The sequence below is a fragment of the Monodelphis domestica genome, chromosome 2, assembly GCF_027887165.1.
Source record: "Monodelphis domestica isolate mMonDom1 chromosome 2, mMonDom1.pri, whole genome shotgun sequence".
Classification (NCBI taxonomy): Eukaryota; Metazoa; Chordata; class Mammalia; order Didelphimorphia; family Didelphidae; genus Monodelphis; species Monodelphis domestica.
Window position 1 is genome coordinate 483,452,059 of NC_077228.1, and position 17,912 is coordinate 483,469,970.

At 38.7% G+C, this 17,912-nt stretch overlaps 1 protein-coding gene across 3 annotated transcripts in view; it reads right to left on the reverse strand.

Annotated features, from left to right (window-relative positions):
• The window catches only part of SLC16A1 (solute carrier family 16 member 1), a 44,964-nt gene that overhangs the window by 5,439 nt on the left and 21,613 nt on the right, over window positions 1–17,912 (reverse strand). For 2 of the 3 annotated variants that reach the window (XM_007485158.3, XM_056819223.1), the window contains exons 2-4: window positions 5,516–5,776; window positions 3,038–3,181; window positions 26–898 (exon numbers count right to left, since the gene is read on the reverse strand). In XM_007485158.3, the coding sequence (XP_007485220.2) occupies window positions 26–898; window positions 3,038–3,181; window positions 5,516–5,732 (1,234 nt within the window). In that variant the 5' untranslated portion in view covers window positions 5,733–5,776. Of the gene's footprint in view, window positions 1–25; window positions 899–3,037; window positions 3,182–5,515; window positions 5,777–9,083; window positions 9,210–17,912 lie in introns of all 3 variants that reach the window. The other variant, XM_056819222.1, reaches the window with a different exon arrangement.

The window sequence follows — 17,912 nt, forward strand, 5'->3', positions numbered from 1 at the left end:
ATCATATATAAAAGACATACTGTACCTAAAAGTGGTGGCCCCAGGAGAACAGGACAGCACTCCATGATTGTCAGCAAACCCACAGCACTGGAGAACCTCTGAGGCCCAACAAGGTCCATTAGTGTTTCAAACAATACTGAGCTGAGCCAGCCAAATGCAAATCCAAAGAATGCCGCATAGACACAAAATCCAGCATAACTGGTAGATAAGGGCGCCAGCAGGTGGCACACACCGTTACCGATTATTGAGGCAGCAAAATAATACTGCACTCGAGGTCTCACCCACTTTGTGTTGGCTACAAGTCCCATAGAGGGTCTGGCTACCATGTCGACAAAAGCTAAAATGGAGAGTAGAAAGGCAGAAGACTCTTTAGATATATTCTGGCTCTTGGCATAATTACTTAGAAAAACTAAGGGAGTAAATAATCCAAAAAACATGAGCACATTGCCAGAGAGGTACAGCAAAAAGCCTCTATGCTTGAAGAGGGAAAAATCCAGAAACTTATTAATTATTTGGAAGAATGACTGCTTCGGTTTCTCTTGCTTACTGTTTCCAGCAATAAGATCTATATTTGCATCACCAGCCCCTTTTTTTGAGTCCAACTTCCCTATTTCTTGTAGGGATTCTTTGGATATTTCTTTTTTCACTGCATCTGGTTTGGGTCCTATTGGTCGCATAAGTGCTCCAGCTACACAGCAGTTTAGTAGCAAACCCCCAAGAATTAAGAAGCTGCCCCTCCAGCCGAAGATGCCAAAGAAAACCTGATTCATGGGTGCCAGGGTAGAGAGAAATACAGGACTCCCTGCCATGGCCAACCCATTTGCCAATGGACGCTTTTTGAAGAAATATTTGCCAATCATGGTTAAAGCTGGATTTAAGTTGAAGGAGAGTCCAAGACCTGAGGAGAAAAAAAACAATTAACTTCAAAATACATCTAAGAGGCATTTAACATAATTGGATTAAATATAATCATTGGGAATTGATCCCTCCAATTGATTGTATACCCTTTTCTCATCTCCAGCTGCATCATCTACAGGGAATTAGTATCTGATCATCCTATAAAGAAGTATGACTTTATTAGCCAATCACAAGCATTTATTTATTTATTTAGGCAATGAGAGTCTAGTGACTTGCCCAGGGTCACAAACTGTATTAGTAGGGAAATTGAGAAGGAACCAAAGTTGCCAGATACTTGGGGAATAAATATAAAGTAACACCACTTCCTTCCTCCCCTTCCCCTAAGTTGAGCTGTTAACAAATGGAGTCAGTTCTGACTGGACTAAAAGGGTAAGTAAACTTTCTCCTCCTAACACATTGAATCTGATTGAAGTCTCTATTAAAATAAAGATGTCTATTTATTTAGGTATAAAGGGTTGAAAAGTAATGAGGACAGAGGGAAAAGGAAATCCTTAGCTCTTCCCTATACAGATCTTCTGTAAGCTTAGGAAAAAGGATTAAGAGATGTGTATCTTCACAGCAAAGAGTTTAGTTCCCTCTCCTCTCAGCTCATGGAGCAAAGACTTGTCCACATCCAACATGTTGGAAGACTCCTTTGCTTTGTCTCTTTCTATCTTTTCACTGAGAGGGTAACACAAACACCCATTTGTCACCCCTGTTCTTTTAAGGAATTCTTCATTGGTTACATGCTGTAGGCTGCTCACAATCTACCAATGTCCCCAGATATACCCTTTTGGTGGTTAATATTCAGCTTTAATTTTTTAGAGGCAGTGGTGTTCCATGTTAGACCATATAGAAACACCACTAAAATGTGGTCCATAATCCATAGGAAGTCCATCTTTGGTCTGAACCCTCTCACAGCAGCAAGCATTTATATCACTCTGTTTTATGCTTTACTCTGCTATTTCTTCTCAGAGGGTCACTTAACAGGGTTATTTCTGTTGTCATATCTTTCAAAGAACCCTGACTGATTCTGATGAGGGGATGAGAGATCTTAATCAAATACTTTTTTATTATCAACAAACCACATGCACTGTAAGATCTTAGATTCTCTGCAAAACAGCAAAGATAGGGTTCACTGTTGAATATGATCACCAAAGCTTGTTTATTTCTAACCACTGACCTCACTGAAGAGGTCCTCAATTTATATATAAATAACTCCCAAATATTTTGTACACATACAAGAATAGACTGTATAAACATATGTAAATATGGATGAGTTACTGAAGCCCCCCCCAGTATCTCAGATTCCTACCTCAAATGGTTGAGTACAAATGACATAATGAATGTAGAGAATTTGAAAACTTTAAAACATTACATAAATGTCAGTTATTATTATTATTATATATTTATTTTCCCCCCCCTTAAACCCTATCTTCCATCTTGGAATCAGTACTGTGTATTAGTTCCAAGGTAGAAGAGAGGTAAGGGCTAGGCAATAGGGGTTAAGTATCTTGCCCAGGGTCACACAGCTGGGAAGTGGCTGAGGCCAGATTTGAAGCTAGGACATTCCATCTCTAGGCCTGGCTCTCAATCCACTGAACCATCCAGCTGCCTCCATTATATATTTCTTCATCCATGTCGACAGCAAAAACATTTATCAGCATCATTTAATAGGGCCAAAGACAGGTACCCAGGCATTTGAGAACTCTCTTCTAGTTGATATGAATTATGACTGCTCTTTTGGGCCATTCAACTATTTGTGAGTCCTTAATTATACTACCATCTAGCTTACATTGCTCCATCCTGTCCAAAAGAGAATTACAAGGGATTTTGATAAATATTTTGCTAATGTCCTCATCTACAATATTCTCTTGATCTATCAGTCTACTAACAGTCAAAAATTTAAGTGAGGTTAAATGGCCTGTTCTTTATAGAAAAAGGTAGTGCTTCTCCTTGTAATGACACTTTGTATAGCAAGCACATCATCTTTGTAAGGTTACTTCTGAGCACTTATTTTCTCTACCTCTAACAAGCATTCTTGGTATCTATATTAAAATTCACTTCTTAAAAATGTTGGCAGATGGTTGGCAGAACAACCAGTGCTAAGAATTATAACATGAAGAACAGCCCAACTTACCACCAATGACTCCGACACAGAAGTACAGCTCTTTCACGGTGTTACAAAATGAGGCAGCAATCAAACCACATCCTGATAGGCAGCCACCAATCATCATCACTGGCCGGCTACCATACTTGTTTACCAGGATACTGCTAATGGGACCTGGGGAAAAAAGCAATGTAATGAGCTCAGAAGCCAACATTGAAGGCATTTAAGGTAATGAGAAAGGTAATGTTCCCTCTCCCCAAGATAATCATTCTTTGGAATGCCCTTTTCCTAACCTCCAATGAAGGAATATGTCCACTCTGAAAAGGTTTTGACAGGGTCTGTCTCTGGTTTAGATCACTGAGAAGGAAAAACAATTAGGGCCTCTTCCTAAGGTCCAAAGCATGTCAGTGTTCAGAGTGTGGCACAGAAACATCCAAACTAAAATGTTGTGACAACATAAAAAGGATACACCATTTAAAAACAACACATGCCACTAACTGAAACAAGGCTCATTAGGGACAATTTGTTCATGAGGGTCATTAGCTAAGGAGAAGGAGGGACATCAAGCAGTTTTAAAAAAGGTCGTAATTTCCAGATTTTTTATAATATGCTGGTCCCTTCACCTCACTGACAGGGTAAATACAAAGAAGGAACTGTTTCCCAGAGGAAAGTTTTGTGTGCAATTAGTCCACTGACATAAGCTGCTTTTGATGCAAAATGCAAATGGATTTTTAGCTTTCTGCCAGTCCAGTCATAAACTCAGTAGTGTTATAGACACATACAAGTAACTACATGGGAAGATCTACCTCTAGGTCATATTAGTCTAACTCAAAAATTAAGCAATACATTTCCCAAGAATAACTACATTTACATTCTAGGGAAAAAATATTTTTAGCAAGTGTTGGAATACTGGGATGCACAGAGCAACACTCTGTGTTTTAGAGTTTTAGGCTCTCCTCATCCTTCTTACATAAGGGGAGAAAGCATGACATGGCAACAGAAAGAGCACTAGTCCAGATTAGGAATCAGAAGACCTGCGTGTTAACTGCAGCTTTACCAAAAAGTGGCAGAATTTTGTCAAGAAATGACTTTGGTCTTAGTTTCCTCATCTATCAAACATAGTTAAAAGCTCATTAATTCAGACTGAGCAGTTGGACTATTAGCTCTGACTGCTCTCAGGAGAGACAATCTAAGCGTTACTAGATCTGTTTTTAGCAATCTTAGTAGTTGCTTGGAATTTATGATTCTCAGCTACTTCTTGTAAATATGTAGAAAGGCAGAGTGAAAAAAGCCTTGGACTTAGGGTAAGAAGGCAGAAGTTCTGGGTTTAAATTCTGGCTCTGCCACTAATAAACCATATAACCCTGGGTGCTTTATGAACTGTCATGTACCTATACCAGACAATGCAATATTTATCTTTATACTATTATACTGTCTATTTATGCATCTATTAGTACTCAATTAGATCATAAGTTCCTTAAAGGCAAAGACCAAATATCTAACTTATTCTGTATCCCTCCAGTAGCAACTTATACAGTTCTGAGCTAATGGTAGATACTTAGAAAAGACCGATTTATTCTGCCACCAATTTAGTGCCCTAAGGCTAATTGCCCCACAATTGATAGCCTAAAACGACATATATATCAAAGTACTTTGAGGTAACAGAAGTCAAATCTTGACTAAACCAAAGAGGATCAATTTTAGCAAAACTAACCAATATCCACAGTAGATCCTTACTGAAGTTTGACTACAATACTAAAAGCTGTTGAAATTAAGGATTATATAGTAGTTTGAGTTTTAAACATAAAAGAAAGCTGCCCGATGCCCAGAAGCCATGCAAGCAACCACCTCTGTATTGAAGTCTGTAAATGGCTTTCTTACTAAAAGTGAAAGTAGTGATCTTTTTTTATATCATTCCAGAAAAAGTAAAGGAGGATAAGTAAGCAAAGGTAAGTTTGAGGTCTTGTTAAACTGTCTCATATTCATGAAGCCACAAACACAAAGGAAGATGATTCCATTTTGAAATTGTATGAAAACTTTTATCTGAATGATACTTTTCCATAGAAACTAAAAAGGTCACACCTGAATTTTAACTCTATTAACATCAACAAAAACTAATTTGTATTTAGAATCTGTCTTGAGAAAGCCTGACAGCAGCGACAAGAAGAAATGAGTTACCAGCATGTTCTGATTCAGGACAACAAGCTAAATAATTGCATAGCCTTGATGCTTCCAACTGTAGTTCTCTGGCCAAATATGGCTCTTATATTATATAATTATATAACCTGCAGCTTTTTCAAGATCTCTAATTTCTGTATTAGAATAGTACATCACGTTAGACTTTAGAAGGCACGTGATAGTCCTACAGTTCTTTTGGCAAATGAGAACTGCAAATAAAGCACCAGTCCTAGCTATTTAAATACTGTTTCCAACATGTCATTTATCTAACCAGGAATCTTTTGAAGTATAAATCAGATTCCTCAAGGTCCTCTGGACATGGGTACTCACCTCCTCCATAAGTAACAGCCAACATGATGGAAGATATCCATGAGACTTCACTAGAAGTGGCATTGAAGATGACTTCAATTTCTTTGAAGAATACAGTAATTGATTTGGCAAATGCATAAGAGAAGCCAATAGAGATGAAGGATCCAATAACCACAACCCATCCCCAGCCTCCTTCTGGAGGGGTATATCCTTGGGGACCTCCAACAGCAGGAGCCATCTTAACTGACGATGGATTTCAAAATTCTCTTCAGTTCCAAAGATCTGCAAAAAAAAGAAAGTTAATTTACTACTGTTCAGCAAGTAAGCTCTACCTAATACCTTCTTGCCTAAGTTCTTAGTTGCTATTTAATAATTTATATATTTGGGCATGTAGATAAGGGTAATGTTCACCAGTCAGCTGTAGAGCATAGATATAATAGCCAGCAATATTCTACCAAGTACAATCTTCATGGTTAAGTCAGATAAAAAACAGATTGCTTAGAGTCAAGGTACTCTCCATAAAACTTCTGAATAAATTTAAGGGGAAAAAAGTCACCACATTCCTTTGGAAGTCACAAGCCAACATTCTATTTAATAAACATAACCTTTTTTGTTCTACAATAAACCCTTCCGTCACTCCCCTCCGGTCTAAACAAACTGGCTTATTAGTGGTTCTTAATACATGCCACTCCAAATCCTGTCTCCATGCTTTTATACAGGCTGTCTCTGATGTTTAGAATATTCTGCCTCTTCACCTGTTTCTTAGGATGCCACCTTTCCAAGCAAAGTTCCTCCACCATCTCTTAAAATGGACCCTTCCTAATGCCCTCCCAGTCCTCCCACCCAAATCTCTCTTAAAAACCACTTTCTATATATTGTATATTTACTTGGGCTGTAGAATATAAGCTCCTTGGGGGCAAGGATGATTCCAATTTGTGTCTGTACCCTCAGGTCAGAGACTAGCTTCTGAAGTGTTATTTCCAGACTTGAAGGTTACTTAAATAGATAATTCTGAGTTTAAGTTTCACCAAAATAAAGAGTTCTTGGATTTGAAGTAAAGACTTCTGTGGATTGTTAAGATCAGCGGTTCTCAACCTCTCAATTTGTAGCAATGAGAAGACATAATGCATATCAGGTGTTTACATTCCGAATCATAACTGTAGCAAAATTACAGTTTTGAAGTAGCCACCAAAATAATTTTTTGGTTTGGGGTCACTGCAACATGAGGAACTGTATTGCAGGGTCACGGCATTGAAAGGTTGAGAACCACTGATTTAGATGATGGCAAGAAAAGAGGAGCCAATCGTCTAGCAGTCTCACACAGAGACATTACATAATGCACTACACTTTAGTGCTTTATTTTCCTGTATGTCTGTGGACTCTGAGTCCCTCGATGCCCTATATTTCATTCATTCATTCAAGGGCCTGATATCAAGGGCTGGGGACCGAAAAACAAAGAAATGAAATCATCTCTATTTTTCTGTACTTTTTGTTCCTTCACTCACTCACTCCTTTCACAACATTGAGGTGACGCCTACCACGTGCAGATATGTGCTAAGTTTCTGAGGCAGAGATGGGGCTTCATTTATGCCTGCCCTCTGAGAGCTAACAACATAGAAGGGCCAGCAATAAAAACTTTAGCAATTACTAATGGCCACAAATGGGAATGGAGTAATTTCCACAGCATTAAAAAATTGGGGAGGAGAGTAAATGTGAAATCAGTTCAACAAATATTTTAATTATCTTGTGAGGTAACAATGGCAGACTTACCTTTTTACTCAAGAAGGGTAAAGTTCCCCTTTTGCCTTTGTCTGAATTTCTGAAAAGTTTCCTTTCATGCACTGACTGAGAATATTAATATTCAATCTAGAATGTTTGAGTGCTTACTTCTTTCTAGGTTCTAATGGATCTAGGGGTCTAAGTTGTGTTCTCAGATTCCCCTATCCCCTGAAAAATGGCCACATACTCAGTCTAGTCCTATGCCAGTAATGGTAAATTAAAGATCAGTCTCATTCCTGATTATCCTATTCCTCAAGTTACATAAATCCCCGTTTCACTATTATGTCCAAGGCAGTTAACTTTTAAAGAAGTAAGGCTCTTCTAACCATACATAACAACTCAAACCACAGATCATAGATTTATTTATATTTCATTACTAATGCAGAAATATTTACTTTCTGGAGGCAGGGAGGAAACAAATAAACGAGGAAAATTGTTTTCAACTTTGTTCATCTCAGCCTATATAAATGCAAAAGAGACAGTATTCAGTAAGAAAGCGTGTTTAACTAGCCTCTACATTTCAAAGCCAAAATTGATTTTGAACTCCGGACCACAAGAACTAGAAACAACACTCCATTAAAATTAGGGTCAAGCAACCCCTACCAACTCAAGGTATAGGAGAGGCATTTTAAAACAAGCAAAAGTGAACCTCTATTAGGGAGAGATCTGGCAAAGGCTGGATAGATATTCAAGTTAAGTTAAACTCTGTCAGCAAATCCTGTTTTGGCAAACTTTCATAAATATTTAAGTGCAATTGTGTAATTCCAAAGAAGACAATTTTACAGGACCAAGTTGTGTAATATCACAAGCAATTAAGACAAGTTTACCAGGCCAATCCTGAGATTTACACCCAAAACACAAGAATATTATTATCTCCAGTGTCAAAAGGCTAAGCCACCTCAACCTAGTATGAGGTACATGATCCAGGCTGGCCCATTTGAATGCTGCCCTAAACAAGACACAAAGCTTTCTCTATAGTGGCACTGGTGAAACCTTTAGAGATTCCATGCCCAAACCGCAACTTCAAGTTGCCTATGAGCCCCCCAAGTTACTCCAGACAGTGAAGGGAGGAAGTGTTTACACTGGGCAGCTGGACAGAGGGGTGAGGCATGTAAAAAATGCCCTTGGGTGCTGGGAAGAGGGGAAACAGAGCAGCTCCCCTGGCACCCAGGCCACAGTTTTACCAACATGGCAATAGAGTATTAACTGGCACACAACAATGGCAACTCATATAAGGTATTTGAAGAGGATGCAAAATACTTAATCTCTAATCATCGATTCTATTTCATATAATCTAGTACAACTGGCCTTTCTGGGAGGCTCTTCCCTACTTATGCCTCCTGAATTCCTTGGCTTCCTCCTCCTTCAAGAAGGCTCAGAGCCCAACTGCTACAAGAATCCTGATAAAAAAGACTTTTGATCTGAAGGGGGGGAGTTAAAATGTATAGAATTAAGTATGATATAAAGTAGAATGTAATTAGGTACGAAGAAGAGAGCTAACAAAGTACAACAATATTGATACTTATTAAAATAACAATTATAATCATCTGAAAGGATTGCTAGAGGAAGACTTCATGTAGGGAAGCTGTCCCCAAGTCAAGCCTAGAAGTATATCTTAAGGAGCAGGAACAATTTGCCCAATTGTACAGAGGCAGTAAAGGGGATCAGGGAATAGCAAGTATTCTGGCATGTCCAGAATTTAACACAAAGTACCTACTTTGCACAAGGCAAAAGGGATAGAAAGACAAATGAAAAATTAAATAGTCCTTGAAATCAAAGAGCTTGCTTGTAAAAAGAGTAAAGGACTTACTTGTGCAAAAATATTTACAGCTGCTCTTTTTGTGGTGGCAAAAACCTGGAAATTGAAGGGATGCTCATCAACTGGGGAAATGGCTGAACAAATTGTGGTTTCTGATGGTGATGGAATACTTTTGTGCTGTAAAGATTGAACAGAATCATTTCAGAAGAACCTGGAAAGGCCTATGTGAACTGATGTAGAGTGAAATAAGCAGAACTAGGAAAATGTACACAGTAACAGCAATACTGTGGAATCATCAACTGTGATAGATGTTGATGAGGTACTCTCATCAACATAATGATCTAGCAATTATGAGGGACTTACAACAAAGAATCCTATGTACCTCTAAGGAAGTATTGAGAATCAGAATGAAGATCAAAGCATAAAATTTTTCACTTAGCTTATTTTTTGGGTTTTGGTTTTATCATTATTGTCTTATAAAAAGTTAAAGTTTTATATGATAATATACGTATAACCCAGATCAAATTGCTTGCCAAGACCAGGAGGGGAGAGGAAAGGAAGGGAGTGAGACAATTTGGATTATATAACTTCAGAAAACTTATGTGGAAATTTGTTATTACATGTAATTGGTAATATCTTTATAATTTAAAAAAGCTTACTTGTACCCAAATAAATGCAAAGTAAAAAATAACAACAAAGTAATTCAAGAGGGAAAGTAGGCTAGTAACTTGGGGGTAGGGCTCCCAGCTTCACTTTTAAGAAGTGGAGGGGAGGAATGAATACATTCTAGACATGGGGCAAAAGAATGGAAGCAGAAATGAAATGTCCTAGACAGGGTACAACTAGGAGGCCAGCTTGACTGGAATATGAAGTTCATGAAAAGGAGTAAATTGAAATAAAAATGGAGAGGTAGAGCAAGAGTAAAGAATCATTCATTTAAAATTTTTTTAAAATTTTATCCAGCATGTAATGGGAAACTACAGATGATTTTTAAATCAGTTGTCTAGTGGCCCAGGCCTGCTTCCCACCAGGAAAACTCTATGGGCTGCTGGGTAGAGTCTGTTCTGGAGAAAGGAGATTGGAATCAGGGACACTCACCAGGAGGCTAGACAATAGCACAGGCAAGTAGTCATAAAGCAGGCGAGGAGCAGGAAACAGTGCCAAAGTTCTGTGGGCACAAGGAAGGCTGCCCAGCAAGGGGCTGGGTCAAGATGTGCCACAGGAGCAGGTGAAGCCCAGGGGACCACTAGAGGGCTCACACCTGACCTAGTTCCACGCATTTCCAGGACAGTGAATCAATCAGCAGCTGCTTTTCAGTAAGCCATACCATTTCCCTCCAAGGGACCAGCTCCTTCTCCTTTCTTCTGATTGGCTAGTTCCTCCTGGAACTGCCATTTTAATAAAAAAGCCCATGTCAGCCATGTTCTCAACTTCATTTCTTTGAGAGTTCCATTCCCAGATCTCCAGAGTTCTTTCTCCCATTCTTCAGAAGCTTTCTTACTCCAGAAAATGCCTGTCACAAATCCCTGTGCTTTTTCACCCTAGAAGATCCTGCCCCTATGCTTGCCCCTTCCTTGGAACCTCCATTTTAAGGAAGTGCCCAGGTCAAACCAGTTAATGCGTTCATTCCTCTCCTGGCTCCACTCCAGACTTCACCATTTCAGTTCTCCTCTCCCCTGACCTTCTGTCTTAGAATCAATATGAAGTATCAGTTCTAGGGCAGAAGAGTGGGAAGGGTAAGTAATGGGGGTTAAGTGAATCCTCCAATCACACAGTTAGGAAGTGTTCAAGGCCTTGCCTTCAATCCACTAAGCCACCAGCTGTCCCTTCAGCTTCCTTTTAATCTTGTCTCCCCTAATCACAATGTAGGTGCCCGGAGGGCAGCTACCAATCTTTCTTTTTGTAAGTACAATATTGCCAATGGTTAGCATGCCTAGCATACACAGAGAAGGCCTTCAGTCAATGCTTTTACCAGATTCAGCTTTGTTCCTGTCTTCCTACTTGAGTAGTCATTGAAGTCAAGCAGCAGTGACAAGTAAGTCTACTATGAAAGTGTTATTTCACTTCAACAAAGCAATTCTTTAATCCTAATTGGTTAAAAAATCAATTGGTTATCCTATTCCTCACAGAAACTTAAAAACTTTTCTCAGATCTTTTGGACACTCCCAACTCCATGCTCTAGGTCAGCCTTATACTTTACAGAGAAAATAAGAGGCCATTCCTTCAAAGAAGACTTTAATTGTTAAATGACTACTATGTGCCCGATGTGGGCTGAAGACTAGGGGGGGAAAGACAAGTGGAGGAGCTCCAATTCTAATAGGGAAGGCAATAGGGATATATATAAAGGCATATTCAACCACAAGGTGGGGATGAAAGTGAGGTTGGGAAGAGGCTTGTGGTGTAAGCAGCTGAATGAGATCAGGCAATGCTTCAGACAGAAGCTAGCATCTGATTCAAGTCTAAATCAATCAGCATTGTGTTTCCTATGAACTGAAAAGCTAAAAAGGTTACAGATGTGAGAAAATCCAGGAGCTAGAGAAGCAAGATGGAGAGCATTGAAATGAGCACTATAGGTGAGACAGAGCCTCTATTCCAAAACACATTTTATATATCACAAAGATTTTTCAATATGACCAAGTGGGATTTATACCAGGAATGCAAGGCTGGTTTAATATTAGAAAAACTATCAACATAACTGACCGTATCAATAACCAAACTAATAGAAATCACCTGACTATCTCAATAGATAAAGAAAGAGCCTTCACCAAAACACATTTTACTGAAACTGAAGGCCAAAGTGGTTTTGTTCATGGTCACACAAAAAACCTAGTAACAGGCCCAGAACTAGAACCCTGGCCATCTGACCTTGTATGTTGATTATCCTCTAGAGGTGGAACTGTCAAGGTTTTGCTTTTCTCCTTTAGGTGAAATAAGTCACATAAAAAACATTCTGATTGCAACTTAGGGAGATGCCTACTGTCTTCCTTTAAACATATACATACCATCTCTTGAAGCACTTCAGCTGAGTTATCCAAGAAACTAAAGGTTATATCCAGAGAAGAAAATCTATATTAACCTATGGCTAGGCTTACCCCATTCTCCTTTCTCCAATTTTTGTTAATTGTGATAGGGCCATGTCTTCTCTCCTTTTCTTTCAAAAAACACAGAGCCCAAAACTAGTCTATACTAGTGATTACTTGATTTTGTAAGCACTTTAAGGATTACAAAACAGATAACATACATTCTTGACCTTCACAACCACCCATGATATAAGTAGTACACAGATGAGCAAACTAAGGGAAGCCTTTAGTAATAGCTAACATTAATATGGAGCTCTAGGGCTTCAAGACATTAAATCATTCTAATTCCAGATCCTAGAATTTTGGAAGAATTAAAAATAACTCAAAGGATAATGAGAAGATACATGGTAGACCTAACCTAAGAGCACAGTACCAAAAAATGACTTGCACTTGAAAAATGGCTTCCAATCCTTTACTGAAGTACATTTAAGACCAGAAAAAGAAGGATGATAGTCTATCAAGAAAGGGAGAAAATAGACTGAGTGGCATATTAGTATAATGAATATACTAAAATAAAAAAGGCAGATTCAAAGCATCACATATGCTTATTAGGAATCTTTAAGAAGTATCTTCCACAAAATTAGGTACTGGTAATACAAAGATAAAAGTGAAAGTCCTTGCCCTCAAGGAACTTACATTCTATAAATATAATATGCAAAGTAAATACCAGATATGGTGGAGGTGGGGGTTGGGCACTGTGAAAATCCACCAGTAGAATGTGGAGCCCTGAGTTGAGCTTTGAAGGAAACTAGAGTCTTTGAATGTGAGGAAGGAGTGCCTTTCAGTCATGGAGGACAACCTATGTAAAGGCCAGGACTAAGATATGGAATATGCACAAGGAAAAAGAAGAGTGATGATCTGACTGTACTATAGAGTGGAAGAAAGAGAATTCCATACAATAATGTGGAAAGGCAGGTGAAGGTCTTTAAATTCCAAACAGAGAAATTTGTATTTCTTCCTATAGGCAATGAGCAGTCAAAGGAGTTTATGGAATAGGGGAATAGTGTGGACAAATCTGTATTTTAGGAAATCCCTTTGGCAGCTGGCTGGTTGGAGGATGAACTGCAGTAGGAAGAAGAAGCTCAATTAGGAGAGTCTTATAAGAGTCTAACCAAGAATTCAACTACAGTGGTGCCTATGTAAATAAAGAAGCTGGTTATAAGAGATGTTGTATGGGTATAATCAACAAGACTAGTGATGGGGGGCAGCTGGGTGGCTCAGTGGATTGAGAGTGAGGTCCAGAGACAGGAAGTCCTGGGTTCAAATTTGGCCCCAGACACTTCCCAGCTGTGTGATCTTGGGCGAGTAATCCCCATTGCCTAGCCCTTACACTCTTCTGCCTTGGAGCCAATACACAGTATTGACCCCAAGACGGAAGGTAAGAGTTTAAAAAAAAAAGACTAGTGATGGATTATATGTATGGGGTGAAGAATCCAGGATAAAATGGAGGGGGTGACTCCCTGTGACTGGAAGGACGGTCAGTTTTGGGGAAAAGATGGTTCCATTTTGGCCAGTTTTTCATCTGTATTGAGATGCTTATGAGAAATCCAGTTTAGAAAATCCAATAGGCAGTTGGAGATGTGAGACTGGAACTCGGAAACCTAAGGTTGGATATGGAAAATTAGTGGTCCATTTTTTGCCTTGTATCTCTAGGGCTTTATACAGCTCCTGGCACATAACAGGTATTTAATGAATACTTGTTGACTGACATATAAACAAAGTACTAATAATTTAAGGGAAGGAAAGTTCATTTCCAATAGGGTTGGAACCAGTTATGTTCTAGGTCACAGTGATGGTGAAGCTTTTAGAGATGGAGTCCTGGGCCCTATCCTCCAGAGACCACATGCTGTGTCCTGTCCCCCCCTCACCCCCCCCAAGGGAGGAAGCATACTCCTGTTGGGTTGCTGGGCAGAAGGGTGGGTGATGTGAAAAAATGTCATCAGGTGTGGTGGAGAGGGGGAGGGGAGCAGCTCTGCCCATGTCCCTCTGCCTTTCTAGTAAAGGACTGGGAGGGAGGACACATACCCAGAGAGAGCACTCACTCTGCATGCCATCTTTGGCACCCATACCATAGGTTCGCCATCACTGTTCTAGTAAGTTGATCTGGGCCTTGAAATACTGGTAGGATTTCAAATATAGGTAGAAATAGGGAAGAGGGCATTCCAGTAAAGAAGAGTGTGAGCAAAGACTCAGGCAAGAAAGAAAAAGATTTAGGCAACAGAAAATAGGCCTACACATGGAGTTATGGGGTCTGTTCTGAAGGGCATTAGTTGTTCCAGAGCCTTATCCAGGAGATGAAATATGTTTTAGAGAGGGGGAATTACAGGATCAGAGGTATTAAGAATATTAAACTAACAGGAGTGTAAAAGATGTTTTGGTGTGGGAGACTATTTATTGGCAAGGAGACTAGTTATTATTACCATGTAGCAATAATTGGCACTGATCCTTGGTGAATGAAAATCAAGTCCAACACTTTCACTTTACAAATGACCAAAGGGAGACCCAAAGATGTGTCCAGTAGAGGTAGATTCAAATCCAGAATCTCCAATTGCAAATTTGGTGCCTTTTCATTACATCACACGGTGTTCCTTGGACTTGAAATCCACTAAAAACTCAACTTCAAATTACACCATATTGGAACTAACAGTTCAGCTAAAGAAACTTGTCTTTCTCTCAAAAGGTTAATTTAAGCCCTGGTTTTATAAATAATCAAGTAAACTGATTAACAAGGTTAATTTGTCAATGTAATAAACACAAAGCAAAGCTGTTTGACATTTCAAAATATTTTGGAAAAGCTAATACATACATGATTAAACTTTGAGTTTAATTGCAAACTACTGTGTAGCAATTTAAACAACCATACTTTTTGTATTTAAGTCTTAATCTCATCAAGTTTTTATACTAAGCACTTTTCTATATTCAAAACATCTTTCTTTAAAAACATCAAAATTAGCTTTAAAACCTCTAGTTTATCTAGTAAATTCAGAAAATGGTAAGGAACTGTGTGCTTAAAATAAATTTGGGAAACAACATCTTAAAAGGTACAATAAATAAATAATAAAGACTATATATCTACAATAAATCTAGCTACAATAAATACAACAAAGCTGGCTGCACCTATTTAAAATTCTTAAGACAAAAAATAAGAATCATCATGTCACTGACATAAAACTGCCATTTAAAAAGTCTATACCATCATACAGTTTCATAAAGAATACATATAAGGAGGGGGTAGCTGGATAGCTCAGTGGAATGAGAGCCAGGCCTAGAGATGGGAGGTTCTAAGTTCAAAGCTGGCCTCAGACACTTCCCAGTTGTGTGACCCTGTGCAAGTCACTTAACCCCCATTGCCTAGCCCTTACCACTCTTCTGCCTTGGAGCTGTCAACGTGTATTGACTCCAAGACAGAAGGTAAGGGTTCAAAAAAAGAATACATATAAGGAATTTGAAAGGGATAAAATTTCTACAGTAAAGCCTTTTTTACACCTTATTTACAATATATCTGTGTAAAAGAAGCATAGACACTATTAGTATTCTAACACTTTAAAAGCATATGGATCTGTATGAAAGGGATGTAATCTGTACAAGGCGACTGAACTTTTTCCAACTCTCCAGTTCTACAATTCATGTGAAGAAAGCTAGTCACTTCTCTTCACTTTTTTTCCCCTCCCAGAAAGGAGTTACAAAAGAACCAAGAACTCTGGGAACAGTCTTCATTATATTTTTTGTTGTTGTTGTTTTTCCCTCCTCCACCCAAGTCTAACACAAAGGGCTTCATGCGATGCTTTCCAAAATGATAAGGATGACCTATTTCTGAACTTAAAATTGAGACAGAAGTGTCCAGAATCAGTAAACTTAAAAACTTATTTCTGTACTCTGCAAAATATAGCGCAAAGTTTGAGGTTTACTTGTAAACTTTTAGATCTTTTTGATTAAGTTCTACTCTAAAGAAATACTGTTTTATTGGAGAGTTGCAGCTCTCTTGCCTAGCTTCATAGATTCTAATACCACTCCACCTAAGTTAACTTCTAAGACTTCAAGTTACAGAGGCAAAGTAAAGTGGATTTACAACTTCGTAAGAAGGCAAGCAGAAGTGCTGACCAAGGGAAGAAATTGAGTTTTTTATTATATATAGCAAGACAAAAACCCAAGGACTGTGAAAGTCATTTGTGCTGTTTTGATCATAGTATTAATGATCAGAGACTTAAAAATTCTAATCCTGGCTTTGCTATAAGAAGCTCATGCAAACTGCTTACTATCTTGAAACTCACAGAGAAGCTAAACAATTATACTGTGAAATGATATTTGAAGAAAACTATAGTGTACTATCTAAAATGTTTAAAAGCATTTTAATCTATCCTTCATTAGAGGAACTTCATTATTTTAAATAAAAGCAAAATCTATTCCCTACTTTTGCAGTTAGGTGGCAAAGTGAGGAAGACTCTTCTTCCTGAGTTCAAATCAGGCCTTGGGCACTTACCAGCTGTGTGACCTTGGAGTAGTCACTTAACCCCCATCTATAAAATAAGCTGGATAAGGCACTTAGTATTTTTGCCAAGAAAACCCCAAAAAGGGTCATGAGGACCAGACTTAAAAAAATGATTAAACAACAAAAATCTATTTGCAACTCAAAAATCTAAATTTGTTTCAAAAGTAGATTTGCTATTATCTAAATAACTAAAATTGCCCCATCAAAAATTGGTGACTGTGTTGTTATACGTTAACCTATACAATCTCAAAAGGGATTGATTTTAAGCTACCACCAGTGAGTTCTCAGTAGCTCCTCCATTAACTTGCCAAAGACGTTTGAAGTCAGCATTGTGAGCTAATTGAAAGACTGGCTCAGTGGATTGAGAGCTAGGCTCAGAGAAGGGAGGTCCCGGAGTTCAAATGTAACCTCAAATACTTCCTAGTTATGTGACCCTGGACAAGTCACTTAAACCCCATTGCCTAGCCCTTACCACTCTTACCACTCTTCTGCCTTAGAACCACTATCCAGTAAGGGTTATTTAAAAAAAAAAAAGAGCTATTTCATAGGATCATAGCTTTAGAAATGGGAAGGGTGTTAGAAGGACTTCTGGCACAGATGATGGCTTAAATGAGAAGCAGTCCATCCAAGTCCAACATATCTACTCCAGAATAAACCTAAAACTTCGCACCAGATTTATTAAGGACCAAGAAACTATAGATCTTCTTCCACACCAAGTCAGCCTGAAGCCTATAGGAGCCCTAGAAATGAGGGCCACCAGCAAAGTCAATGCTAGAATATTTTGCTTATCACCTTACACCAGGATTTTCACAACAATCTGCTGGTTTGGGGTGAATGCTGAGGTCAGAAGCAAAACTACAGAGAGTAAGAAGAAAGGAAGTGAAGGCACCTATTGTAGACAGCCTTTTTAAGTTTAGTCACAAAAGAGAAGAGAGAAGTGGGATAATTGCTAATGGCAATAGACAGATCAAGTAAGGATTTTTGGAAGATGGGAAAAACATGGGCTTGTTTTTGGCAATAAAGAAGCAACCAGTAGACAAAGAGAGTGAAGAGAATGGAGATGATAGAGGGAGCAATCTGCTGGAGAAGAACGTGATCATTTGTACATGTATCCCATTTGTCTTAGCAAGAAGGGCCACCTTTTCATGTGAGATAAGGGTGATAGAAGAAATAGTGGCAGAAGGTATCGCAGTGACATAAGAAGAGGGGCAGAGAAGAAGGAATCCTCAGGATATGATCTTAAGCTTTTTACCAAAATGAAGCAATATTTTTTGCTGAAAGGAAAGAAAGCCATGGGAGGGATGAAACGAT